The sequence below is a fragment of the Scatophagus argus genome, chromosome 11, assembly GCF_020382885.2.
Source record: "Scatophagus argus isolate fScaArg1 chromosome 11, fScaArg1.pri, whole genome shotgun sequence".
Classification (NCBI taxonomy): domain Eukaryota; kingdom Metazoa; phylum Chordata; class Actinopteri; family Scatophagidae; genus Scatophagus; species Scatophagus argus.
The window spans coordinates 9,321,722-9,348,962 of record NC_058503.1 but is presented as its reverse complement, the minus strand read 5'-3'; the positions used below and the strand labels follow the sequence as shown (position 1 = coordinate 9,348,962).

At 38.1% G+C, this 27,241-nt stretch overlaps 3 protein-coding genes across 5 annotated transcripts; 1 reads left to right on the top strand and 2 right to left on the bottom strand.

Moving 5' to 3' along the window:
* Positions 1-15: 15 nt before the first annotated feature.
* On the top strand, positions 16-5,434 carry ing1 (inhibitor of growth family, member 1). 2 transcript variants are annotated; one of them, XM_046403277.1, is made up of 5 exons: positions 16-378; positions 1,036-1,466; positions 1,681-1,859; positions 2,748-2,896; positions 3,683-5,434. In XM_046403277.1, the coding sequence occupies exons 3-5, from the start codon at positions 1,721-1,723 to the stop codon at positions 4,319-4,321; spliced, it is 927 nt and encodes a 308-aa protein (XP_046259233.1). In that variant the 5' UTR covers positions 16-378; positions 1,036-1,466; positions 1,681-1,720; the 3' UTR covers positions 4,322-5,434. The 2 variants fall into 2 exon arrangements, with proteins under 2 accessions (XP_046259233.1, XP_046259232.1); XM_046403276.1 differs by lacking the exon at positions 1,036-1,466.
* ube2al (ubiquitin conjugating enzyme E2 A, like) lies at positions 5,432-9,791 on the bottom strand. Its single transcript, XM_046403281.1, has 6 exons — positions 9,596-9,791; positions 7,996-8,076; positions 7,843-7,868; positions 7,205-7,294; positions 7,044-7,132; positions 5,432-6,248 (listed from the first exon to the last, which is right to left on the bottom strand). Exons 1-6 carry the CDS (start codon positions 9,637-9,639, stop codon positions 6,120-6,122), a joined length of 459 nt encoding a protein of 152 aa, XP_046259237.1. The 5' UTR covers positions 9,640-9,791; the 3' UTR covers positions 5,432-6,119.
* Positions 9,792-10,426: 635 nt separating this feature from the next.
* ankrd10b (ankyrin repeat domain 10b) lies at positions 10,427-25,641 on the bottom strand. Of its 2 annotated transcripts, none has more exons than XM_046403275.1 (6): positions 25,056-25,641; positions 23,998-24,150; positions 22,969-23,060; positions 13,662-13,927; positions 13,290-13,397; positions 10,427-11,081 (listed from the first exon to the last, which is right to left on the bottom strand). In XM_046403275.1, the coding sequence occupies exons 1-6, from the start codon at positions 25,251-25,253 to the stop codon at positions 10,855-10,857; spliced, it is 1,044 nt and encodes a 347-aa protein (XP_046259231.1). In that variant the 5' UTR covers positions 25,254-25,641; the 3' UTR covers positions 10,427-10,854. The 2 variants fall into 2 exon arrangements, with proteins under 2 accessions (XP_046259231.1, XP_046259230.1); XM_046403274.1 differs by having other exon boundaries at positions 10,427-11,087; positions 25,056-25,635.
* Positions 25,642-27,241: the final 1,600 nt, after the last annotated feature.

The following is a 27,241-nucleotide window of genomic DNA, read 5'->3' as shown; positions in this document are numbered from 1 at the left end:
TCGTAGCACACAGAAACGGACACCGTACGTGCTTAAGTAATGGAAATTCTGGTATCGGTGGAGTATAAACACGGAATTATACTATAAACTGTAATCTAATACGTACAGTCTCGAATTAACTTTAAAAGTCAATGAGAAGCCTTTACGATTACTTTATTCAAGCTCTAACTGTTTGCGACAGCCGCTTCGCAATGCAGTACATGCTAAAAATATTTGTTCAGACAGTTTAGCTAACAGCTAACATTAGGTGGGCTAACCTAGTAGTAACGTTGGGACCGACGCTGCTACACTGGTGCACACACGACCTAGCGATAGCAACAGGAGCAGCCTCACGGAGTGCCAAACGTTTGTCACTGGAAAACTACAAATATCCACACAGTAAGTTCCTCTGCAAGGAATCCATCTGCCAACTAGATAAGTTTAGTGAAGTTTTGATTAGTGTTTGTGTTTGCAGTGATTAATGTGTCTCGTTAGATAGTAACGTTGCGCTTGAAAGCTAACGTAAGCTAATATGGCTAACAGTTGCATTGAAGAAAACGGAAATAATTGTTTATAATGTTTGCAGCGAATCGAACTTAACGCTGGCTGGTTTATCTGTGCACCTTTAGTTCATGATTTAACTGTCCTGTGATTGTTTACGTTGTGTTTGTCACATTAGTACATCGTTTACGTTAATCGTCAGCGTTGTCAGCCTGCGATTAAAGCTAATTTGTGTCACCGGTAAAGTCATAATACTCTGTATTTCTCAGAGTAACAAGAGTAACAGTTACACAATCTCTAACTTGCGACGAGGACAAAGTTGGTTAACGTTCCTTGACGTTAACGTGAATTCGCCAACATGATTCGCTAGCTGTAGTTGTAGCTGCTAGCTAGGTGTCTTGATCGATATTGGACACCAGAACTCAAATATTCCAGCCCAGCAGTAAACTTATTTGTTTTACATTACTGTGTTAATATATTACCCATCGATATCCCAAGAAACGTTTCTCGGTGATATAGTTCAACGTTAGCTCACTGTAAATTTTCTTTTCATAGGATGGCGACGGAATGACCCGTCCCAATCTGCCCGTGATTGGCTACTGCTAGTTGCCTTGATTGGTTTCTTTGGTTTAGGTTTAAGCATGAGGATGGATGATTGGTTAAAGGTAGGACAAGAAGCCAACCAGAAGCACACTAGGACGGGTCCTTCCGTCGCCATCCTATAAAGTAAACACTCGGGACATCTTGCCCGCTAACGTTAGCTAACATTAATATTACTGTTTGAGCTTTGTTGTCTTCTCCGACCGTGCAAGATACCCCGAGGTTCACTCGATACAAAATCAAGTTATTTGTTATCTATCTAAAGTTATCCGACACTTATGCAGCCACATTTCTCTGTAGCTGAGTTATCTTCAGTCCCAGACTATTTAGCTCTGTTCTGGCAGATTCACAGTACACGTAGCAATTTTCAGGATGGCTGACTCTGGGTGAGTTGCCCCCTTCCCCCCTTGCATATTTTGACCATTCTAGTCTTTATTTCCAGATTGTTTTCACATTATTTAGTCTACATTATAAACAAAGCAGAGTGCAGAATGACGCAGTTGCATATTAGAGCAGACAACATATTTTTGCTGACATGAGCATTAGATGCTGCAAGAGCACTAACTTAAACAATGCATCATAACGATTTATTGTTAACAGGCACAGGGGACAGTGTGTCCTGGGGTAAAAACGATCTGCAATGTTGAACCCAACCAACGGAGACCCAAGCCACATTGTTGTCAATTATGTCGAAGAGTATTTGGACCTGGTGGAATCACTACCTTTTGATTTGCAGAGGAGTGTGTCCCTCATGAAGGAAATTGATGCCAAGTATCAAGGTAAGCAAGCTTCACACTGCAGACCCTGATTTACAAGGCATATTTTTATACATTAATCAGTAGTAACATTAAACAATATTCTTTTCAGATACTCACTACTAAAAATGTCGAACACTGTAAATAGAAATTTATATGTAGCTGTTGTTTCATATGAGATTTCCTTTAAAGTACTATGTAATTGGGTTTATGTATTCAGTGCACTTGCAAATTTTGCAAAGGAATTCTATGGTACTGTACAGATAGTGTGTGCAGTGGTCAACATGTCAGGACAACAATATAATATTTGTCTTGCGTGTGAATGTGCATTACAGGTGAGCATACAATTCAGCAAATATGGAGAGTAAACTTAGATTTACACATGAATGTTTTGTCCACAGTAACTTTCAAAGTCCAAACAACTATGTTCCTTGATTATTTCCTGTTTTTTTTCCTTACTAATCTAAGTAAATGAGCAGGTATCTAACAAGTGTGCAAACTGGACACTTAGCAAATTACGTAGTACATTGCAGACATGTATCTATAATGTACAGTTACACACTACTCTAGCAGCTACCACTTTGCTCTCCAAGCAGTTTCATTACCCCCCCTGTATTAACCATGTGGTATGCTTGAGCAACACACAAGCTGTTTGTTGGGGAGAGTAGACTAAACTGACAGTCTGGTCCTCAGTAGTTGAACTGTTACGCCTTCATGCCCAGCCCCCTTGTGCAGTTTGTTTATGTTTTATTCACCAAAGCTTCAGGAAACAGACTTCACACCACATAAGGCATGGACAAGAAAGTTATCTACTGTGAAAAGTTATCATTTTTTTGTGTGTGTGCTTTGGAGAAAATGTTTCAGAGTTTTTATTCCCACTTGAATTTTTCTCCTCAATTTGTACTTTGGCAGATGTTCTGAAAGAGCTTGATGATGCTTATGAGCGGTATCGCCGGGAATCTGACTCACTTCAGAGGAGAAAGCTGCAGTTATCCATTCAGAGAGCACTGATTCGCAGTCAAGAGCTCGGAGATGAGAAAATCCAGATTGCTGGTCAAATGGTATGAAAAAAAACACACCCTGCAGCTGCTCTGGTGGAGTTGATCATTGGCAAACTTCCAGGTGTGGGTGTGTGTATAGAAAATAGTTTTCTTGGAACATTTGAGCGCAGAAAGTCTACCCAGAGTAAATTTAAAAAACGGTTTTGTAAGCTTGCTAAAAGGTCTCCCTGTGCTGAAAAGTATTAGGTTTTACATTTAGCACACATTTGAGCTTCACTGAAATCAGTATCAGGAAGAACGTCTTTGAACATTTGCAGGACTCCAGCAGTACTTGTTAGTATATTTACACCCTGAAATTTACTGGATACATCACTCCCCTTTGATATATGTTTGGTCTGTCAAAACTGAAACAAGTGTCTTATAAAAATGCATTGGATTTACAGTAAATAATATAAGCTTCCGCCTTTATTTTTAACTCCTAGAGAAATGGTTAAAGCATTAAACATCTCTGGCTTAGGTTGCTCCACCTTGGTAAAACAGATAACTGGATTAACTAAACTGGATAAGAAGGTATTGTTTAGCTCTTTCTTTTCAATTCTGATAAATAAAGATTAATATGCATAAAGGAAAAACATGTTATTCATGTTGGTTTCCTGCAGAGATTGTTAACTTCTTTCATATAAAACAGTAATCAAAACTTACAATTTATCCAAGCAAGGCTCTTTTATATGTCAGATTATTAGTCTTAATTCTAGTTTCAACTTTGCAAGTCATTCACATGTATTCTGAGCAGCAGGAAGAGTTTTACGGTAACATAACGATGTTCTTTGTTGTTGTTCTTTGCAGGTGGAGTTGGTTGAGAACCGAACACGACAAATAGATTGGCATTCTGAACTTCTCTTTTCCTCTCAAGAAGTCCCAGAGAGCCACGTTCCCACAACAACATCCATGACAACCATTGCAGCATCCATGATGTCTTCATCATCGTCATCAGCCTCCGTCACTCCAGGCAAAACTGGCCACCACGACAAGAAGCGTGATGAGCTTACCCCAGGCTCAGGTGGCGTGGACAAGGCTGGAGGGAAACGCTCAAGACGTCAGAAAAATGGAGAAAATCGAGAAAGTTACGGGGGTCTGGACCACGCTGAGGAAGTGGGTCTGGGGGCATCCCGGGAAAAGAGAGCCAAAACATCTTCAAAGAAGAAGAAAAGGTCGAAAGGAAAGTCTGAGAGAGAAGTGTCACCACCAGACCTGCCCATCGATCCAGATGAGCCAACATACTGCCTGTGTGAGCAGGTGTCCTACGGTGAGATGATTGGCTGTGATAACGATGAATGTCCCATTGAGTGGTTTCATTTCTCCTGTGTTGGGCTCCATCATAAGCCCAAGGGCAAGTGGTACTGTCCCAAGTGCAGGGGTGAGAATGAGAAGACCATGGACAAGGCCCTAGAGAGGGCCAAGAAGGAGAGGGCATACAACAGGTAGCTTGTTTGACCCAATGAACACTGTTGTGTCAAAAATTTATTTTATGTCTCGTCTTTTTTACCCATTTACTGTCAACACTGTTTAAAAACATATAGAACTGATGAGAGGGATCTTGTAAATAATTATTTTTCTAAGCTGCTGCATAGCGCAGAGTCAACCTCTTGGCTGGGATTATTTGTAAAGAAAGGACTTAGTGCAGTACAACCTGCATGTAACCATCTGCCCTGCACTTGTATCCGTTTTGTTTTTGTCATGCATGCTATGTCACCCACTCCACACATACAGTGAATTAGCAAACTAAATAAAAAATATGACATCATTAAATTGATAAAGGTGTGAAGTTATAAAGGCAGATAATTTCTTCAGGACTTGGTAGAGACCACAAACGGATGCCAAATTTCCCCTTGCCTGTCAAGTAGTCAGAAAAATTACTTTAAATGAAGGATAACATTATTCCATACCTGTTGGATGCAAGCAAGCATGTAAGCATGCTTGCTAACAAGTTCACTCTATCAGCCTAAAAGGTGATATCCCAGTGTTCATAAGTTATTAGCTTATATAGCTATGATTATTGCAGGTTTAAAGATTATATTTAGTCCTGTTACTTTAATAATATTGCGGAGTGGTCGGTGCAGTTGTTGTCCTTGTTAATACTAACTATGAAGAGACCCACCACCCAAAGCAATTTAAATGTACTTCATGTGGTGGGGGACAAAATCCAAAGTCCTTGTTCTGTGTTCTGATTTCTAGAGTTCAGCCAAAGCTCATATGAGCCTCCAGCAGTCGAAGTTACACAATACAATTTGCAGAGAGAGAAAATTACACAAGAAATGTTGTAGTACAAGGACTTAAACTTTGGTCCCTTCTCACTTTTGATTTGCTTTAAGGATGGATCTCTTTGTAGCCAGTAGGGAGAACAGGAACGATTGCAATGAACAAGTTACATTTTTCAATGTTCATTTTGTCCTGTGTGTATGAAGATATACTTGACAATGTGAGTCTAGGGCACAATTATAGTGTATATATATATATTGTGTACTATATATTAAATAAAACATGATTTCAGGCGCCTACTTTGTCTTTGACAATAAAATGCTCCCCAATTCAGGATGATTTTGCCTTTTTTTTTTTTTTTTATTTACAAGTGCTGAAAAAATGACATGGGGAACAACCAGTGCAAAATCTGTACATAAATTCATTTGCAGGTTTTTTTTATATACATGAGTACTGAACAGGAACGTGAATACACTCTTTCTGTCATGCATGTAACAGAGTTCACAATACAACAAAAGACTCAGTGTAAAGATGTCTTGATTTAGTCTGTAGTCCATGATGCTCAGGCTGCTCACTCTCTCAAGGAAAGGTAGGATGGACAAGACAGACAATCTTGTGAAAACAAACTGACAGAAAAGATGAGTAGCACAACAGAAGATGACCCATGACCTAATTAATACACCCTCCAAGACATTTAACATAATTAGTCATGGGGAGTTATTACAGCAAGTTAGACCACACGAGAACTTTGGGGTAATGGCCCACAAGTCCATACTGACAAAATATCAAGGCAAGATTCAGCACGTTTCCCCTGATGGACTGGAAAAGGGGGACAGAATAGAAAAAATAAATCCCTCTTGGCGGGCAAAAAAACTCCAAACAGTCTATGAAGGAAAGTTGGAGGTAAAGTGCATAAAAGCTTAAAATCAAAAAGGTGAGGGGCCCAAAAATTAAGAGGTACTCCACTAAAACTTGCAGCACACACAGCTTAACAATGGAGAGAGCAGCTATCAGGATTGTCAGGTCAACTGTCTCTCCAGCTTTGTTCTACGATGGCAGACACACGCTTCTCGTACTCCCGCTTGTTCTCCTGGTACAGCTGAGCTGCCTGACTGTTGGCTGGACTGTTGGGGTTTGGTTCATCAAGCAGGGACTGGGGAGAAGATAAATACTGAAGGTGAGAATGTTTGGATAAAACTAACCTGCACCTACACTTTAATCTACTAGAGTCACACGGCCTTACAGTCTTACACGGCATTACAAAAGCACACCTTATCATTTGGATTAAAATTGTAATTTTAAATACTATTTTAAAAAAGGTTTCATGAAGCATCATCTTCTATAAAATGTAATCTTTTTTTTTTTTAGAAATTCTCTCAGATAAAAAAAGTTCACCTAAGAACCGCTAAAGTGAGTTACTAATTATATTTTGGCAGCCCTTAATAAAGTCTGTGTGGGAGACAATATAAAGTAAGAGGACATTAATGCCACAATCTCTAATATTCACCTGAAAAGTAGAATATTCAGAATAGTTTTGTTATTTTGAAAATTATTTTTAGTATCTCATCATTATCATTACCACTGAATTAATAAATTGTACATGAAACAACCAATAAATAACCAAAAAATTTTATGGGAATTTGTTAATGACAATGCTAACCATATTCTGACAATTTAAAGATAAAATCAATAAAGGTTAACTAATTAATCAAGAATAAAGCAATTAGTCTTTGCTGAAAATATTCGTTGACTGCACACCTACAGCCCTCGCATCAAATTCAAAATCTTACTTTGTTTGCAAATGTTATATGAGCATAGATTTTTCTCTTTCCCAAACTAAAGGGCTCATTTTGTACAATTTTATATGCACATTACTTAATTTATTAGTAATTCATAGTCTAACGACAGACAATGACATACTGTACTGTTGTTTAATGACATTTCCTACCTGAATAGATGTAAGAATAGAGGAAACATCATAAGTGGGACTCCAGCGATTCTGTAGGATGTCCAGACATATACTGCCATCTGCATAGACTGTGAATAAAAACACAATTATACTCTACCCACAGATAAACACTATAATTTGCTTAAAGATAGTCCTCCTACCGTTTGGATGAAACATCTTTGACACAAATCGTACTGTCGGGGGTTTGTTGGGGTATTCTTCTGTAAACTCTACAATGAGTTTAAATGTACCTGTGACAAAGAAAAGAAACACAAACAAAAATATTTATGAGCCATTAAACCTGACTGTGTGTTTGTGGTGACAGATGTTTCGAGGCAGAAAAAAAAACATGTTGGAGCAATGAATTCAACTAACCTGAATGCAACATGACAAGTTTTATATCAACAGTTTAACAACTACAGAAACAATAATTAATATTCTTAAAAAAGGGGGGGGGGACAATCTGGTTTTATGTAGGTCAGTGGCTGTTGAGAAATATTTAGTAAAATACTTAACATAATCACATCAGCATGGTATAATAAGTTATCTCATATTATTTAAGATTAATTGTAAGTTATATGATACTCTTAAATTAGAACTTTGATGAAGTATCACCTTATGACAAAACCACAATGGAAAAATGATGAACAAGCTGTCAACTGGCATCTATGTAGTCATATTTGAAACTGGGGGTTTGGATGTGGTATCGTTACTATGTTAGGGATGTTTTACATGCCATATAGTGACAATATGTCTTACTACTCAAAATAGTGAGAGAAGTATGTAGTGATATACTTACCATCCTCAAAGGGAGTTCCTTCAGGGCTGTGAGGTTAAAAAAAAAAAAAGGTATTTCATCATTCATTTTGCACTTCATATGCAAATTTACAAGATATGTAGATGGAGGGGAAAACAATCTGTCCATATAAACATTTGTGCCTCAATGTCTTACCCAAATATGACTGCATTCCACACCATGATGTTGTTTTCAGACGGGGCACCACTAACACCAGCTGGAGGATCCTCTTGTAGTCTTCATAAAAAAGAAAGGAAAAAAAACAACAAAATTATAGCAGGACGGCTGAACTATACTCCAGACGAAAGTTAGAAAGTTAGATTCAGTGTTTCCTCTACATTTATTCAGAAGTGCTGGACCAGCACAGTAGGAACATTACCGCCACAGCCAGATTAAATGTAAAATTAAACATTACATTTAAGATAACAAAATAAACAAAATACAAACAAGGAGAAGGCCTATGGTGCACTGAAGCAGCCCTTTAGTTTGATGAAGTTCCCAATTAGTGCTGCAACTACTTATAGCATTAGAACCAAATGCGGAACAAAATACCAAAAATGATCTTCTGGCATCACTGCTACAGAACAATTATACAGGAAACACTGTGTTAGTCAGTCAGCCAGACAACAGTCAGGTGAATCCCATAGTCAAGTGGCCTCTTTCCCTTTTCAACATCAAACCACGGCCAAGTATATTTAAAATAAACATAACTACCTGCCAACTTGGGTGGTGACTGGTCAGAGTAAGCAGACTCAATTACCACATTAAAATAAGGTTTCAGTAGCTTAATCAGAAACACTTGTCATGGCCTCAAAACTCAGTTTCCTGCACTGCACACCACTCTCAATGCAGATCAACGGATCCTGTCACAACTACTACTAAAGCTAATACTCTGTGCAGTCAAAAAATCTCGAGCTGTTGAAACTTACACTGAGATGAAAACATGTTGTTGGACCATGTAGTAACCAGGTGATTAAAGTTTGCTCACTCAAATGGACACGTGGTGCAACGTGCTAGTAAATTAAAACAAGTCCTGTGCCGTGGACAAAGTGTTCCATTAGTCTTGATGCTGACTTGAGAAAATGCAGCCCGAGTATATACTGTGGCTATGACTTAATATTGTTCTTGTCAGGTTGAACATAATGTATCTGAACAGTTGTCTGGGATTACAGGATAATAATGTTAGATCTAGATTCATAATTAAATACCGAAGACCAACCAAATCTTGATTAAGTCATTTACTCGACTAAGGAACATACAATTTTAACACAGCTTACAATCATTCAACAACACTGTTTGATTTTGATAACTGACAGGTTTAGATTCATAGTAGTGACGTTAGTGTATTTTATATACATATAAAACCGCTGATTTTCCACGGACATTTAAATGCTAATTTTCTAAAAGAGTTTTTTAGCAGCCGTAAACTGTGACAGCAAGCCTTGTCGAGTAGCGTTAAACCTGTTAGCATGCATCCGCTAGCAATGCGAGTTTCCAGCTGCGGGCCAATCGTTTCTAAAAATAAATGGCGTTATTTCACCTTAATGTCTCAGGTTCGTAAAACAAGATAAGATAAACTACATTTTGTTTGCGTTACGTTTCTAATTTATGGTAGATACTGGTCGAAACGTGTTTTATATTAAAAAATACTGTTAAACTATGCCAAGCTAACGAAAGCTAGGCTATCGTTAGCTGTTTTTGACAAATCATAGCTAACTAACATTGGCATCGGTACAATCTCTGTCCATGAACTCACCGTTTAAAATCTCTCATAAGTCTTCGTCTAGCCGGGGTTGACATGTTAATTTGTAGAAAGATTACTGAAAATACTGATGCGTTAACTGGCACGTATTTATAAGACGATATATTGTATTTAATGGTTACTTGACACCTTCAAAATAACTCCGTTCCCGGCGGCCCGTCGCTCTCTCGATAACCCTGACTCTCTGGTTTGCCCATCTAGGTTTACAGGACGATACCACATCATGAAAGGAGCAGGGCACAGTTTCGATTGCTCAATTAAACAGAGTTTTCTGCCTGTGGAATATCAATACAGACATCTGAATCCATTAATAAAATATGCTGTGGGAAATACACAATGTTATTTAACAGGTACATGCAACTGCTAGATTATTTTAATGAATAACATTTGTTGTTTCTCCCCTACGCTCATTGAGATCGTCTTTGTCGCGGGGCGTGGCCACAATGACGTGGTGTTTGTGCAGCGCAGCGATGATGAAGGTCGCTCCTGCTACTGACAGGTGACTGTTGGTAGTACATCACAATATCACAATAGCTGTTCCTCTACACGTGAGGCTGGAGTGAGGCGGCCTCTTTGGCTCTACTTCGGATTGTACAACACTTTGGTTTATAGTCAGATCATAAACGCATCCGGAGCACGACAAAAACATACTTCAGCTTTCTATTGATAAAAGACGGACCCCAATACATGAAGCAAGAAAGACTTTACAATGTTCTTAAACATCTTAAATTTTAACAAATTGTATAGATAATTTATTATGAACCAAAACTGCATCTTTTTAGGATTACACAAGGTAGGACTGCCGAACAAATGACATATGCAAACTTTAACTTTTGCAAAACTGTTTATTATTAATGATTGACATGGTATGTACTTTTTTATTAATATTAGAGGGAGGGATCACCCCACCTCGAGCTGAGACAAACAAAATGTAAGTATTGGCAGTGGTTCGATACAGATACTTCCTTCAGTATATATCAGTTTATATCAGAACAAGGCTATTTACAGCTTAATCAAACAATATATAATAAGCTAAACGACCACTTTCTTTTCAACAACACAAACAAACTCAATCAGCTTTATCAGTTACAAAGTTTGGCGCATCCACAACAGTGGGCCTGCCTTTTCCAACAAAATACAATAATCTTAAAGAATAACAGGACCATTCAATGGCTTTAAGGCAAATTAATGCTTATTCAGGCTTATATAAGATTCAGGTGAAAGGAAAGCCTGTCATCTACATCCTTTGTACTTTAGGATCCATGGTAAAGAAGCATGGTGCTGAAAAAGGCATGGTCATACAACTGCTCTGCTTTCACAGACTTCTGGTGCTCCACCTGGCTGCCAGCAGTGCTGTTGATCTCAGGGGAGTCACTACAGATGAGGTGGCCATGGTGGATTTGTGCCGCTGAGTCACACCCAGATAGAAGCTGTGGTTGGTCGTAGCCATTTGAGGAAAAATCCTCATAGTGTCTCTCACCTGCCGCTGGAAATGAGACAAATAGTCAAAAGGGCATACTCATGACTTATTTGTGAACACAATCCTACGTCTATAAATATAACGAGGGAGAACACCAAACTGATTTTGTTTTGCACAACTATCAAAAGTGGCTCCAGACGAGCAGCCTACTACTAAGTTTTGATGCTTTTATGTGACCGCATCTCCACACACTCATTCACAAAAAGCTGACCAGTAAATTGCAAAATACATTCTAGAGCCTTATGTAACCACAAAACGTTGACCCGAGACCTTGTTTTAAATAGATCATATCCTGCTGTGTGGTCAGTTTGACACAGTTCGTTAGTCTATGACATACTAACCTAATTCTGTCTCTAAGGTGGCATTTAAGCAATTGCATGATGTCGAGAAAATCCTCCAGACTGCTGGCATGTCATGATCCAAAACCCTACCTATTACAGAAGTTTAGTGACTTTATGTTAATAACCCTTCCTTTGTATTATTCTGAAATCAAATTTTCAGCTTTTTTCACAGGCCAGCAACAAGGATACAGGGATAGGCCTTGACAAATGCACGAGAGCACATTAAGAAAGCAAAAGTCCACCACAATCACATTTATAAAATTTTTGAACATTTAATGATTTCATACAGTCAAGTACAAAGCTAAACCTGCTCAGTACTATGCATTGGATGTCCAAATCGAATGACTATACACTCAAACCTTCTGGCATGTAAAACAAAATGAACAGACGCCGTCTGCAACATGAACTAGGACTACAAAATACAGAAAGAACAAAGAATTTCCCTCACTAGTGTCAATAAAAGTTTTAAATAATGTACACCGAGTAATTATTCAACTATTAAATAAACCTCAAGAAATAAGGCTTTTTTGCAAATCCATGCAAACTTTCTTGAGCAGTACAGTTTACTCATATCTACTGATAAAATGGTCAAATGCCAATTTCAAAATCAGACTATAATTATGTGACATAAATGTGCAAGAGTTGCCAATTGCCTAAAAATCATTGCTATAAATACATACAGTTAACATTCACCATACTTGAAAATCAAATGGGGGTGGGGTAACCAAATTCCCAGTGGACCACTAGACATCTACAAACTACAAAAAAAAAAAAAAAAGCTGCACAGTGAATCGTTTATACTTAAGCTACATTCATGTTGGGATATGCTTTGGCATAAGGTCATTTCTGAATACAAAAAAGCATCAGCGATCAGCTAATTTGTGGTAGCACTTAATCTCTGGAGACATTTCCTTAGTGTATATTAAATAGTCAGCCTTACAAAATGTCATCATCAATCGACCCTTATTAAAAATAAAAGTTGATTTAAATTATTTAACTCAGCTAGGGGGAAACAAACCATCTAATCAGCATTGTTATTACATTTCATGAGTATACTTATTACTTTTAACCATAGCTCTCAACAGACCTTTAAAGGAACATCACACTTTCTTTTTGGGATGAGCGTGTGTCAGCTTTAACCACTCCAAACTAAAATTCACTGATGTTCCCAGCAGATGGCCAATATTAACATCTTCAGGTGACTAATACAGTTGCCTACGTTCCCATTATGCAAGAATGCATAATTTGACATACAAGAACTAAGATTAAATTGAAACATGACCAAGATTTACTTTCATTCAGCCCATATGACCTACATATCCAATGGTGACCTCACCGTGTCAAAGGGAATGCCAATCATTTGGCATCATCTTGGATGTTGCTATATAATTGTGCAAAACAAATCTCATCCTTTTAATATGAACATAAAAATTTTGAGATTACACAACAATTATCTGTATAACTGGATAACACAAATCTCAATACTTTTATCCATCCATAATCGGGTACATGGAAAAGTAGAAAATATACTCACACACTTATCTTTTAAATGAACAATAGCTTACCACCAATTCCAACAGACCTCCTTCTTTATGCATGTATTATGATAAAAAAAACAGCTAGACAATACCAAAAGGACTGCACAAATGGGAACTTTAGCCACTACACACACAAGCCATCTACAGGTAGGCATAAGAGTTAGTGCAACGACATGGCGTCTGCATTGATGCCACAGTGATGACCTCCAGCTCTTTAGTTGCAGGGCTCGACCTGTCCCGTCCCCCCTGGTCCTCCCACTGATCCATGGGCCCTGGCCCCTGTGGTGGTGAAACCCCATTCAGCCCAAATGCAAAGGGTCCTGGCCCACCTGAGGTTACAGTTGCTGCCAGCTCCATGTTCATGCTTTCCATCTGGGCATCTCCAGCACCACCCAGTGGCCCGTTCCCATTTAGCAATTCAGGTTGCATGCCCAGACCTAAGACAAAGAGATGTATACAAAACTGAATCTAAAAAGAGCTTTAATTTTGATGTCAAACTAAAATATAAATATAATATACTTTAATATAAATGTGACCTTTTTTGTTATTTAGAGTAGAGTCAAAGCTCCGAAAGGCCCATGTCCAAATTTCTTGCCATCGCTTTTGGTTAATTATGATTCTGTACTTCAAACACATGAAGCTCACACGCTTGAAGCCACCGACAGCCCAGAGTGTCAATCTTACAAGCTCTAACCACCTACCGTTAGGTCTAGCCTTCTTCACTGGGTTTGCTTCCATGCCATCGAATGACCTCTTTCTGTTGGGCACACCGTTCAAGAAGCTGCGTCCCTGAATAGAGGGGTGAGCGTGGCCCCCATTCTGGGTCATGCCATTCAGAAAAGCCCCATTATGGGACTGAACCATGTTTTGCTGGAAGTTCTGGGCATTGGAGAGAATCTCAGCACACTCCTGGAATCCCTGGGCGTGGGCCAGGTCAGCAGCAGTCAGCCCACTGGCATTCCTCATACTGCACAACGGGAAAAAGGAGTGTTAGAGACAATCACTGCATGTTTGATTTACACAAATAAATATAAAAAAACAAAAACAAAAAAACAAAACAAAAACAAGACACCCAACCACACGCACGCACGCATACAGACTCATTAAGCAATTATTCACACATACACACACAGACAGACACACAGATGTATAGAAATAACCTGTGCTGCTCTACCCTCTCACATCCTCTTCGTCATCCTCGAGAGATGACGACTGATCCTTTTGGATCATTTGCATCTTCTACTGAACTTAAACCTTGACTCAGTTTCCAAATAATAAGGGAAACATGTCTGCTGCAAAAGGATATAATTAAGACAACTGAAGGTACGCACCACTTTCTTTTAATGAGAATCTGAAACAAAGATTAAGATGTTTCTATCAGATGATCCACTGGATCCAAAGGAGATTTATTACAGGTAATGTATAAAGGGCCTTGTCTCGTCTTGCACGGCAAACATCAAGGAGGACTTTGTGAAGTGAAGGGCTGCCGTCATCTCATGTTTCCACCGCTGTTCAAGGGTTTCAGAAACACTGCATCCAAACTCCAGCCAATGATGTGGCTATGTATTCATTCAGAGAGGTGCACATATCTGCATGAATGTATATAGTGTGTGTGTGTGTGAAAAGTGGGAAGCTGAAACAGAAAACTGTAGATTTAGCGGAATTCTTCCAAGAGAAATGCAAGATCCAGACGTTCATCATCCAAAGGAGACCAGGATGTATCAGTTTTATCTTCAGAGAGTGAAACAAGGACAAACTTGGACCCTTAGAAAGCCAGACGTCTTCATCTAGTTTGCGGCATGTTTCAAGAAAGATGAACAAGAGAATGAAAAATAAGAGAAATGGTTTATGAGTAACAGTAAAATAGTGTGCACTACGTACAGTTGCGTTAATCATATCCAGTTGCAGCAGGAGTAATGCGATTTTCTGAGTGCAATAATGAATGAGCAAACAGTGGTGTGTCATAGGTTTTCAGTATTCAGACCAACACTTGAGTATGGAAGCAATTTGATTGGAAAATAAAACCCTTACAGATAACTTGTCTTAGCACTGCAATTAAATAACACTACACAAATTGAGAATAAACTTGCTACTGCAGTTGTTCAGTAAATAAACTGCCAGCCAACCAACAGTACTCAGCAATGAGCATTTCTCTCCTCCCCATTGGCCAATTACAGAACAATGCTGCACTTGTTCTGTGTCTATATGTCATCACTCAGCAAAATGAGTTCTCTCAGCAAACAGCCACATCTTTGTCAAAGAACTGGGACTCTGACCCTAAGCCAAACTATTCTATACTATATCTATCTATACTAAACTATAGTTCCTCTTAAAAATAAAAACACTGCCAATGACAGGCTATTTTACATACATCTCAATGCAACAGTCCATTTTTAGTCAAAGAAATTGCATACTTAGTGGCTGATTTGGAACAGTATGATTTAACAGTGTTTTATTATTATTATTTTATTCTAGTTTATTTAACTACCTACTGCTACATTAAGACCAAGTGACTTTAACTTCCACACAGTGATGTAGGATTTGAAGAACACACTTGCTGTCTGGTCATTCATCGCATTTAGAAATTGTTCTTTTTCTGCATCTAAACAGTTGTGCAAAAAACAAACATTTCAAGAGCTAGTGCACATAAAAACATTGTATAAAGAATTTAAGATTGAAGAAAAAAAAAAAAAAAAATCAAATCACACAATAACTTGTTGCATATTACCCGTCCCCTTCAAAATTAACGCTTCCAAAGGATTTTTCCAAGAGATTACATTTGTATCGAAGACCATTTTGAATGAAGGTAGATGGACCGGTCTCACTCTAAGGAATAGAAATTCTACTACTAGCAACAAAAAACAGCAGGATACTAAAAACTCAAAGCTTCTCTCCAAACAAAAAGTGAGGAACTCTGTTCAGACGAGAGAGGCACCAATCACTTAAAACATTGCCATACTAAACAAATAATTTGATGGAATTTATTGTATTATTTTATCCTTTAAGCCATAATTAGATACTGTCAACTACATTTATCTACCATGTTAAATGCGACAAAAGGCATACTTGTCCCTTGTCCTGAAGAAATCCAGTGCTTTAGCAGCCTGTGGCTCCACACGTGCTGACCTCAGATCACATCTCACCATAACCTTACCCATCTCCCTGACCTCCTCAGTTTTTCAGCCCTTCTAAAGTTCAACACTGAGGGTGGCTGCAAAGTTCCGCCTTTATTTAAGGGAGTAAAAGATGTTGCTTTTTTAACAAAGCAGTGATTGAAACTCCCACTCATTTTTGCTTTCTCTAGTCTTGCTTAAAGTTTTGACCAAATAGAGACAAGAAAGGTTTAAAGTGTCGCAGCAATACAACAGGAGATGATGATCCATTCTTGGATACACAGAAAGATGAGCTACACAATCTGGAACAAGACAAAGTGTCTTAATTTTTTTCTAATTAACTCACTGTTGCAAATTTCTCCTTACTCTTACTGCAATCATTTATTAAATCTTCAATTCTCTCATTGGGCTACTTTAAGCCAATAATCCCTTTACAACATCTTGTAAACAGTATTCCTTCAGTGAGACCTGACATCTACAGTGAGCAGTGATTCCAAAAAACGAGAACCAAGTTCAGTAGTTAAGCCAGGTTTGGTAAGGAAATTTAAAAAGGAAGCGTTAATTCTTTGTAAATGCCTGGTATGCTTTGCTTTTCGGTCCTAAGCACACAATATGTATCTTCTCTAACTATCATCTAACCTTCCAGAGGCAGCCTAATATCATGCTACATGTTGACATGGGACTCACGTGATTAAACCTGTCCATATAAAGGGCTCCTATGGTTAGTTCACATAATCAAAAACAAATCATGAAATAAAAACAAAAGACTAGATACAGGAACAATAATGGATAATAAGCAAAGCATGCAGGTCTAAAACTTTAGTTTTGATTCATAAAAACCTAGCATTAAAACCAATCACCGCAAGAAATACCTCAACAGTTTGCCAGTGTGTAGATAGGAAGCGATAGTGAGAACACTCAATGCCACAACAGTGCGGCTATCCCAGGGAACGGGGCAGACTCAGCAGTGTCTATTCTCCCCCTTTCTAGGATTACTTGAAAAAACCAAGTCATTTCCAATTCAATGGCTGCAAAACATTAAGACGTACGGTTCTGTTTCTGTTAACAGTATAGAAAACTTTTTTTGTAACTTGTTGTCACTTTCATAAAGGAAAATGTGACAAAGATTAGATGTCAAAACAGACTATGATATTGTATAGGGTTAATACTGTGACATACAAAATGAAACATTTCTGTGTAGAAGATAAAATATTTGGCACAGTGAAATGACAGTGAATAACCATTGCAACAGGATGATTGTTAGCATTATACAGTTGAGTACATGTTGCTATGCAAATCTAACCCATCTCACTCAGCTGCTCTATGCCTCTGTCTCTGCATTAACCTCATCACCGACAGCCTCTACTGTCCTACCTGCTGCTGGCTTGCTATTAGACCACCTTAACACTCTGAGGCTCATGACAAATAATAAAAGCCTACTTTTAAATGATGAAACGTAACCTAACAACATTTAAATTTTAGGGAAATATAAAATTAGAAATGGGCCATTTCTTTAATATTATATCTATTATAGTTTTAACCCATGTAGATTACACTTAGAGGTGGACATTATGGACAGGATTTTAAATTATCAGCGCATTTTTCAGACATTTTTAGGATCTATACTAAATATGAGAGATTTGAATTAAAAGACAAGGTTAAGTTGAGCACATTTTTGTCTAATTGAATTGAATGAAAACTGAAATTTTGTGAAGCTTCCCGTTGTAACATTTGAAACATAAACATTGATTTTACTGTGACAATTAAATGGAGAGATGATGGAGGAACTTGGCAAGGAGACTGATTTTCCTTATTAAAGAGAAGCCTTCTTCACAGGATTGTTTCCAAGTATTACAGAAACAGGTGCTGTAGATGTACTTTTCCAAAGGAAAGCTCTTCTCACATCACACTTCACTCTTCTTCATTCAAATGGATGGGATGTGAAGTGCAAGGGTAAATTCTATGTTTGAATAAGCAAATATAAAATACATCTATCAGTGTGAAGAACATGTGGCTGAACCACAGGATATGGAGAAAAAGTGTGAAAGCTTAAATCCATATTTTGGTCTATGAAATGCACCCGACAGATCAGACGTACCAGTCCCCTGCGTCAAACTCGCAGTCAGCCATCAGAAGCTGCTGGGAAATCATTGATCATCGGTGTCCTTTGGCAGCTGTTTGCTGCTTTTTGGCAAACTGAGTGTGTTGAATCATTGGTGGGGGCAGATGGTAGAAGAGCTCTCTGAACTGCAGTTCTACCTAATGAATCAGAGATGGACCTGTTTAGTATGGTTTCTCTTCGCTGTACATCTGTTGTTCTTCAGCAAGCACAAAAGCTGACAATGCCAGTGCACAGAAAAGTAGGAACGTCGCAGCAGCAAGGTGCATACGGTTAAACAATTGGTTGCAGTTGCAGTCCTTGGGGTGTGTTCAAGAGCAACAGAAGATGCAAAGTCGCATGAGGTGTTGCAAAGCATTTGTCCCGAAGAGCATTTTACTCAAGAATCTTGCAAAGGAGCTCGACAAGCTGAGCAACTGGCCAGGGAGGTTTCCAGCAAGAAAAATCAGTCATAATGGCAAGTATTCAGATATTACTAACATTGAGTTTAGTGTCCACATCACTTGATGCAGCAAATGCAGTTTGCATGAAACAATAAATGCAGTAGCACAACTGCTAAAGCCCATATTTCAAGGCTTTTTGTAACATTTGGGGGCTTTTTAATTTTATCTGAAAACATGACTATTCATGTTGATAGTGTCTAATGGATGGATGGGGCTATGCAAGTTTCAATCAAGAAAAAAAAAATATGAAAATCCACTTATAGAAATACAAATTGGAATATTTCACTGGAGCCATTAAAGTGTGTTTATAAGTGTTTGCTGGTGAGTCAGTCACAGTATAGCAGAATGCTTTTTCACTAATATGCATCACATTGCTGACAAAACAAAAACTTTACTGAAAAGTCTTAGTTCCTTTGTAGCTTTTAACGCATTTTAACGCAGCGGGTTTCACAGGGGATCATCGTCTGTTTTGTTGTGGAAGGCAGTACAGAGGGACTTCTTCGATGTAGGGGGAAAAAAGGAGCGCTCTCTTCAAAGATGAAAGAAACCACCAATCAGAGGTGCAGACATCCACTAAAATGTTCACTTTAGCATGAAAAGGACATTCATAAAATGTGACCCAGGTTTGAACCTGGAAAGAAGGATATATTCATGAAGGTGATTTGATATATAATTCAATGTAATTTGTCACTGTACGGAGTTATTTAGAGGAATTTTTAAAAAACTTATTATATATTGTTGATTAGCTGAAATAATATTGCTGCAATGTAAAAATGGGTTCTAGCTGAATGGAGAATTTTACAACCCAGTTTATATTTTATTACTAATCAATTCTTCTGCATTTGTATGCTAAAAAATTAAACTGAGTAATAACTAGGCTTGCATTTATGAATATGACAACTAGAGGCGTCACGATTTTGATTCTCAATCGAAATGTGTTTTGAACTTCATCAGTCAAATTAAAAGCAGGATCAGCGAGTATTTCTTCTCTCCACCCTTCAGCCTTGCATTTGTGTGCAGTCAAAGGAAAGATAGAAGAAAAAAAAGACACTTCAAAGACGGCACAGTGTAGCTTACCAGTAGCCTGCAGCTGCACTCTGAGACATCACAGCCATTGTCGGAGTTGGCAGTGAGTTTTAAAGTTTAAATAAACAAATAAATTTAAATATGACCATATGGCCCTAATGATCTGTTAATCTTTACAAATCAAGACGTGACAGTTTAACGGCAGCACAGGAGTCAGAACTGGAAAAAAAAAGCTTAAATCAAACCTCAAATCGAAAGTCAAAAAAGGAAAGGTGCATATGGAGTACCATAACACCCCTATGCATGACTATGTGAAAACAGTACCTTTTCATATAAAATTTTACAGAATTATTTTTACTGTGCTGCACAACACATTATGGATCATACCTGCAATAAAAGATTAACATTTTTTTGTTTATAAAAGCATACCTGCTCAATTCTGTGTCTTATTGTGTGTCTTATTTGCACTAATAAGGATTATTTTGCTTCAATGTTTTTCAGGCTTTGGGTAATTTATTCTTAGCTAGAGCCCTTATTCCTTGTATTAATTATATTTTCAAACATTATTAGTCACAAACATTTAACACATTCTTAATTTTGAATGTAATCTAAAGTTATTTTGTCATGAGCCTCATTCCCACCCAGGGTGCTTTAGTTTCCCTCCCAGATGTGTCCCACTACATTTCTTGGTCATAAGTGGAAAAAAAATAATAATAAATAACTAATAAACTAAACTAAATGCAATATCTGTGATCTGCAGGGGAAAAAATAATCACACATCATTTTAATCATAAACATTATTCATAAGCTGATAACCAAATGCACATCACAAGGCCTCAACAAGAAGATAAGTATTTATTAAACACGTATGCATGGATTTAATTTGGTGAAACAGCCAAATCAACCAGGAGTTTCATATACATGGAAAATGTAGGTTCAGCTGAGAGTGTAAAGCAAACAACCTTGGTTTATAGTCTGACTAATAAAATAAAATTACAAGATATAATATTGCAATTACTTTTTTTCTAGTTTACATTTTATGTTGCTAGCATCATGTAGTCCAATTAAAAACAAAACTCATAAAGAAGAGATTGTGAAACATATTATAATATTATGATTATGATACAGAAACCAGACTGGTTTCAACTGGAGGCCCAGCAATCAGAAGAACTAGTGACTACTTCAATGAATACAAATGTTTTATCTCCTCATTCTAGCCTGATGAATTTTTCCACTGACATATCTTTTACTGAGCTCAGATTTAGATCAAATAATGACCATCTTCTGTAATGACAGGATAAGAATAAACTCCCTGGTTGTTTTGGTTCTCTGGACATCAATGAGATCAGTAAAAAGGCATACAGTTGGTTGCAAAAAATGAAGCTGCAAGTAGAACAATTAAGCTGAGAAAGAAAATCATTTTAGTAGATGCATCTTAACGCTTCAATTTTTAATGTTAGCTTCCCAGAATATTATATGTTCTGCTTTAATGCCAGCTTAAATAATCAAAAAATAAATTGAGGTATTCTCAACACTACTAGATGATTAGAGTATGACCAACAAGCAGCTCAAAAAGTAAAATTTGCACAATTATAAAATAGGATCAGGCAGCAAGCATAACTCACTGAGTTGACTGACTTAAATGACTTTTGGGAAATAATACCTGATTTGCTAAGACATACAAGGAGGAACAAGTAACAATCATTTGTGTGTTTTATGTTCCTACAGGTCCTGGATCTGATTTAAGAAACAGGAAAGATGGGTTGTGTGTCTTATGCCTTTGTTCATGCTTCAGGTGCATCAACAATAACAGAATGGAATCTATAAATGGAAACAAGAGCAGCTGCCAAGTAAAAAGGTGTGACCATGAACTGCAAAGGATTATTAATCTACTTTGCAAATTACCACTAAGAAAAAGAAGCCTGGGCTGGTTTCATTCAGCATGTAAAATTCTTGATCTTACAATCCATTTAATATATTTTATCATGTCATTATCCGGCACACTCTGCATTTTTAACAACAAATGACAGCAGCCAGAAGACTATCATCAAAACTAGGAAATCTACGGTACTCTTGAAGTTCTTGTGCTATCTCAGATAGATGTCAAACATGCAACCAATGACGTGATATATGCGTTTTCATTCAATGCAACAGAAACATAGCCTTCATACTGACAGTAAGAGGGCTTCAGAAAAAGAGGCAATGTGCATTTGGTCATCTAGTTAAGCTGTGTATGTAAGACACTAACCAAAACAAATGTTAACAAAGAAAACCACACTCTAGACTTAACAAAGATCATGCAACATGGCCTACTAGGCTAAGAACAGTTTATAAGCCTTTACATTAAGTTGTCCTCATGTAGGTGTAATAATTCTACTGGATTTACAAAGCAGTAAGTTAATATCAAAAGGCACCTGCAGTGAATTAATTTTCTACTTTCATTAAAATGCAGCTTTTCATCCAATCACAAAGATAACATGAAAGTGTCTGCTGAATGTAAATGAAAGGTATTTATAAAATATTCCACCATGAACCCAATAGGCCTTGGCTAATATATTACACACAGAGGGCAACTTAATGCGAATTGTTGCAATGATAAACAACAATTTCAAGGATTAACAAAATGTGTCACATTTTCAAGGGAGCACCACCAATTCTACTAATATATAACAACGCATCTCATGATCAAACCGCTGTGAGCTCGACTTGTTAAAGAATCATCATGTATTTTGTCCTCACTAAAAGTCTTGTCCTAACCAAATGTCAACTCTTAAAGTTAAAATTTGTCACCATTTCATTAACTGCACCACAACCATTAATTAATCAGAGCTAAAGGAAGAAATTTACATGTTTCATGCAAATCTTTGGTATACAATTTTGACATATTAGAAGGGCAAAGCTGTGTTTTATTGTATGGATCTTTAAAAAACTTGAAAGTTATGCCCAGATTTTTACAACATTGTTTACAGTTATATGTACAACCTCAAGTGATATGATGTAAAGTTATCTTTTTGTAAAGCAGCTGCCTTGTGGCTGGGTGTGTGTGAAGGACACACACACAACATTCCAACTTTCATAAAAGTTCTTAGCATTTTTCACATACTGATATTTGTCTACTGTACCGTTTAGACCAGAAAAATTCAACTGGAGGTACACTTACTTTAATTTTAGCATTGTGGGAACCGTATTTAAATTTCATCACTGCTCCGCATTGAGTGTGGTGATGATCCCTTGCAAAGGTGTAACTGAGATGTTGGATAGTTCAGAGGAAAAGAAATGAAGACACAGATCTGATCACAGGACTTACTCAGCTTTCGCTCCCTGAATCAAGAGAGCGTTGATACACTCCAGACTGCCCGCACGAGCAGCCTTGTGGATGGGCGTCTCGCCCACATAGTCCTGATTAATGATAAAAGACTGCGATTACATTCACGGAAAAGCATGATTGTGCACAAGAACAGTAGTAGGAGCCAAACTCCAGAAATTAAGTGGGGTGTGTCTCTGCAGGCAGAGCCTGAACTTTCCACCCAGACATCAACACCACCCACACACATTTACAGTTACACATTAATAAGTGCAGATCAAAGAAAAAGTTTAAAAAAAAACAAACAAAAAAAAAAGTAAAAGGTTGTTTCTAACCACAACGTAACATGCTCGGACAGTGAGCAATTCTGCTGCTCAACAGCAGATGTGACAAAATATTATCCATAACCCAAGGCAGGGGAAGTCACAAATGCTAGATTTTTCCTCAGTTGTTTATTTCAATACATGCTGAGCAAACTCAAAGCTTTAGAAAGGCATTTCAAAATGACGACAACATGTTACGTCATCATGACCTACTAATCTGATTTCTCTTGAGCAGTGCAGTGGAGCATAAAATATAGCCCCAGTGCATGGAAGTACAAGAGAAAAAGCCTTGACAAGTACAGTCTGAGAGCAAACGCAGAAAATGTGACAGGTTTACAGAATCTTAACAGAAGTTGCATTCTAGACCTGACCCAGTGAGTAGCAACAGTACACTGCAAGAGTCGCAACCCATTATACAGTGATCCTCCTTGATGGGATCAGTCTGAGCTTTATTTCTCACACTGCTCTACACTTTCCACTCACAGATGAGTAACTCTGCCTATACACTTTATTGAACATAAATGTGATTTATTGTTAGGTATTCAGTCTCATATGGTCTACGGCCTCTTTGCAATGTACAGTTTTTCTTGTAGCATAGTCACAATAGTTTCCAAAAGACCGTGTTTACCTGCATCTCTCCAGGAAATATCAACAAAGAACCATTTAATTCTCTGGTGTACAGTGTGCATTCGTGCATCCGTTATCATACCTGTCTGTTAATATCTGCACCAGCTTGAAGTAGCCATAATAGGCACTCAGGGTGGCCCCCAAACGCAGCAATGTGAGTGGGCGTCTGTGCAAACCTGGAGGTAACGGCATTCACACCACAGCCCACCTGAACCAGACGCATCACACACTCCAACTGTGACGAGACAAGGACAACACATAGAAAGCCAGACAGATTATAAAAGTGCAGTGATTCATCTATTGCTCTTTCGAGGTACAACACTAGGCAGGTACAGACAAGTGTACTACAGCAGCTGGTAGGCGGCAAAATGCAACACTATTGTGTGGCCTGGCTCAGTTTCATCGAGCTCTCATAGTTCTGACTGTGGGCGTGCATCCAAGTTCTAGAAGCCTGCCCTTCCCGGGGTAGTTGGCGTAAAACAAATCTTAGAGCATGTATGTGTACTCAGTGGAGGTCAGTACAGCTCGTAAGAAACGGCTCATTAACGTTGGAAAGTTAACTTGGAAGTTGCTTTTAACCAGCCACGTGTTTTAATATTGCGTAGTTACTATTATGCCTTAGGGGGGGAAAAAACAGAAGTAAATGGAAAATAAATAACTAAATATTACTACGGTTTTGTGTGCACATATTACTTGTTTTTAGGTTACAGAAACGCTGAGCCGTTTGCTAAAAGGACAAACGTTGTGTTCGTTAACATGTTTCGTCTTAACGTTTTATCTCCTCTGCCAGCGTCTCATCTGACGGCCGTTAAGTTCACGTTTAAAATCTTCACGCTTAATGAAACGCTAAACTTTTCAGTAACGAAATAAAAAAAAAAACAGCTAAATTGCAGCGTACAGCGCTACAATTTATGAATAATTCGTCGGAACTCACAGAACTGTAACAATGTAACGTTACAGACTATTGTCAGGCCTTCGGTTAACGATGGCTGCGTTCATCAGCTAACAGTTAAGGCAAACATCAGGAAATGGCCGAGACGAGGCTCATGTCGGGAGAGCGTCGGCGTTCATTCTGGACAGTTTCACTAAAATACACGCTAAAAGAAACGCCTTTCGTCAAACAACCAAAAAGCGGGCTACCTTTCCGAAATGAGCGCCCCAGTGTATGGGCGTCCAGCCGTAGAAGGTGTCCTCCACAGTGAGGTCAGCCGGGTTTGAGGTGCACTGAAGGAGGGAGCACAAGGCACCGACATCTCCATCCCTGCACGCCCGATGGAGAGGAAAACGGCTGTTTAAAACCTCCTCGCTCGAGAATCCAGACTCCACTCCCACCGACATTGTAGCAAAAAGGAAGCAAAAGGATATCCAACTACTTGAGAGCAGGAAACAAAATAACTAGATGTTGTTTAATTCGGGTCGCTGACGGGGTGCCTGCGTATCAGGACACACGCCACCCTGACTGGTGTGTCTTTATTTCTGCCTGACAACACAAAGCAGACAGGGCAGAGCACGCGCCGGAGTGAAACTTGAGAAGCGCCGAGTACGCTGCAAACTACGGGCTGGATTTCATATTCCTGACTGCTCTGCTTCTTCTTCTTTGAGAGTTAACGGCGGCGGGTTTACTTAAAGTTGTATTACTGCCATCCTCTGGAGTTAGCTGACTTTCACAGTGCCTGCTTTGTCAGATTTTTCCCATCAGGCCTTGGTTGAACAAACGCCCTTTGCTTTTGCCCGCTCCCGCCATATTCCACTATGCACTTTAGTCCTGCTCCCGTTAGGCTCAATCTTTTCATGTCTTCCATCTTGATCCTTCTCTCTTACAAAGATCCTCTGAATGACATCCCGGAAGTGGAGTACTTCTTCTGCTGAAACGCGCATTTATTGTCTAAATTATATTCCAAGAGAAAAAATTAATATAGTTGTAAAGAAAAAGTGGTAAAGAGTTTATTTTACAATAGCAAATAACTCTGAAGCTCCCCTTAAAATGTCACTTTTCTCTATCAACACCTTGCTGAAGTTGCGTGTCAAATATGACAGTTGAAATAAGTTTTAAATCTGTTTTTTTTCCCGCTACAATTTAGTTGAAAAATGTCTCTTAATTGTTAAAGTTTTGTGTGATCATGAACATATTTAAAATAAAATATAGCTGGAGTGAATCTGGAGTGAGAGTTATCTTTGATCAGGATTTATCCTTGAAATTTGTTTTATGTACTCCCACATAAAACAAATTTCAAGAACAGCCTTCTATCATCTGTATAACACTGCAAAAAAGGCATTTCCTCTCTGAAAAAAAGAAAAATTAGTCCATGCATTTCTTACTTCTACAATAGATTATTGCAAACTCCCCATAACATCAGGCTGCCCCAGTAAGTCTAAAAGACTCTTCAAATAATCCAGAATGCTGCTGCATGTGTACTGATAAAAACAAGTATTATAGATCACATGCCTTGTCCAAATATAGAATGAGAGGCAGAGCCTTCATTAATCTAACAATCAGACACAGACACACATACACTGACATCAGCAGCTCTAGAAAATGGCATGTAGAGACAAAATATATTCACATCTTATTCTCTGAATTATAAGGATTTATTCCGAACAACTAATCAGACAGATCACAGACACGCTGATTTGCCCAGTGAGCACCAGGGCCCCAGAAGTCCACCAGATCTTAATCTGTTTCCTTCGTACAGCCTGGTTTGCTTAAACCTCACTGAGGACATCTAAATTTTAAATGTTATCTTTGTTTCTTACCACAAGATGGGAGTATACAACAGGAAATGGGCAACCACAGCTGAGCCTATGAACATTGTAGGCAGGAAAAAACTAGCCAAGTGGTAATAACAGAATATTTCGTTTTTAAATGCTGTTATCATAGTTATTGTCTTTTTATTTCTTTTTTTTTTTTACTTTTTGTGTACACATACCTCCTGGCAGGACATGATGAATTCCACCACTCATGACAAACCATTTTGGTAACCATGGTAAAGTATTATTTGTGAACACTAGAGGGAGATATTGACCACAGTAGGTCATCTTCATTGCGTGACTTGTTGATTTTCTTCCTGTACCTGAAGAAACCGTTTGTGATTTAATGTGTATTCACATAATTTTGGTTTAACCCAGCGTCAGATTTAGTTCTAATGTAATGCATGAAACCATAACTTTTGTATTTTCCTATATGAAATCTTGAAGTTGAATCTTTGAGCTACAGGGATGAAGAACACGGACATAATTACATTTTAAATATTTTATTATTATCATCATCATTATGAGAAGCACAACTGCTGGCAGTATTCTTACCATGTATCTGCAGGAACAGTTTA

Coding starts and splice junctions, on each gene's coding strand:
- ing1 (XM_046403276.1), top strand. CDS start 1,721: ATGTTGAACCCAACCAACGGAGACCCAAGCCACATTGTTGTCAATTAT. Junction 1,860..2,747: donor AATTGATGCCAAGTATCAAG/GTAAGCAAGCTT, acceptor GTACTTTGGCAG/ATGTTCTGAAAGAGCTTGAT. Junction 2,897..3,682: donor TCCAGATTGCTGGTCAAATG/GTATGAAAAAAA, acceptor TGTTCTTTGCAG/GTGGAGTTGGTTGAGAACCG.
- ube2al (XM_046403281.1), bottom strand. CDS start 9,639: ATGTCAACCCCGGCTAGACGAAGACTTATGAGAGATTTTAAACG. Junction 7,869..7,995: donor TGGAATGCAGTCATATTTGG/GTAAGACATTGA, acceptor TTAACCTCACAG/CCCTGAAGGAACTCCCTTTG. Junction 7,133..7,204: donor AAAGATGTTTCATCCAAACG/GTAGGAGGACTA, acceptor TTTTATTCACAG/TCTATGCAGATGGCAGTATA.
- ankrd10b (XM_046403274.1), bottom strand. CDS start 25,253: ATGTCGGTGGGAGTGGAGTCTGGATTCTCGAGCGAGGAGGTTTTAAAC. Junction 13,928..22,968: donor ATTCAGGGAGCGAAAGCTGA/GTAAGTCCTGTG, acceptor CCCGTTGTGCAG/TATGAGGAATGCCAGTGGGC. Junction 11,088..13,289: donor GGCAGCAACTGTAACCTCAG/GTGGGCCAGGAC, acceptor TCTCATTTCCAG/CGGCAGGTGAGAGACACTAT.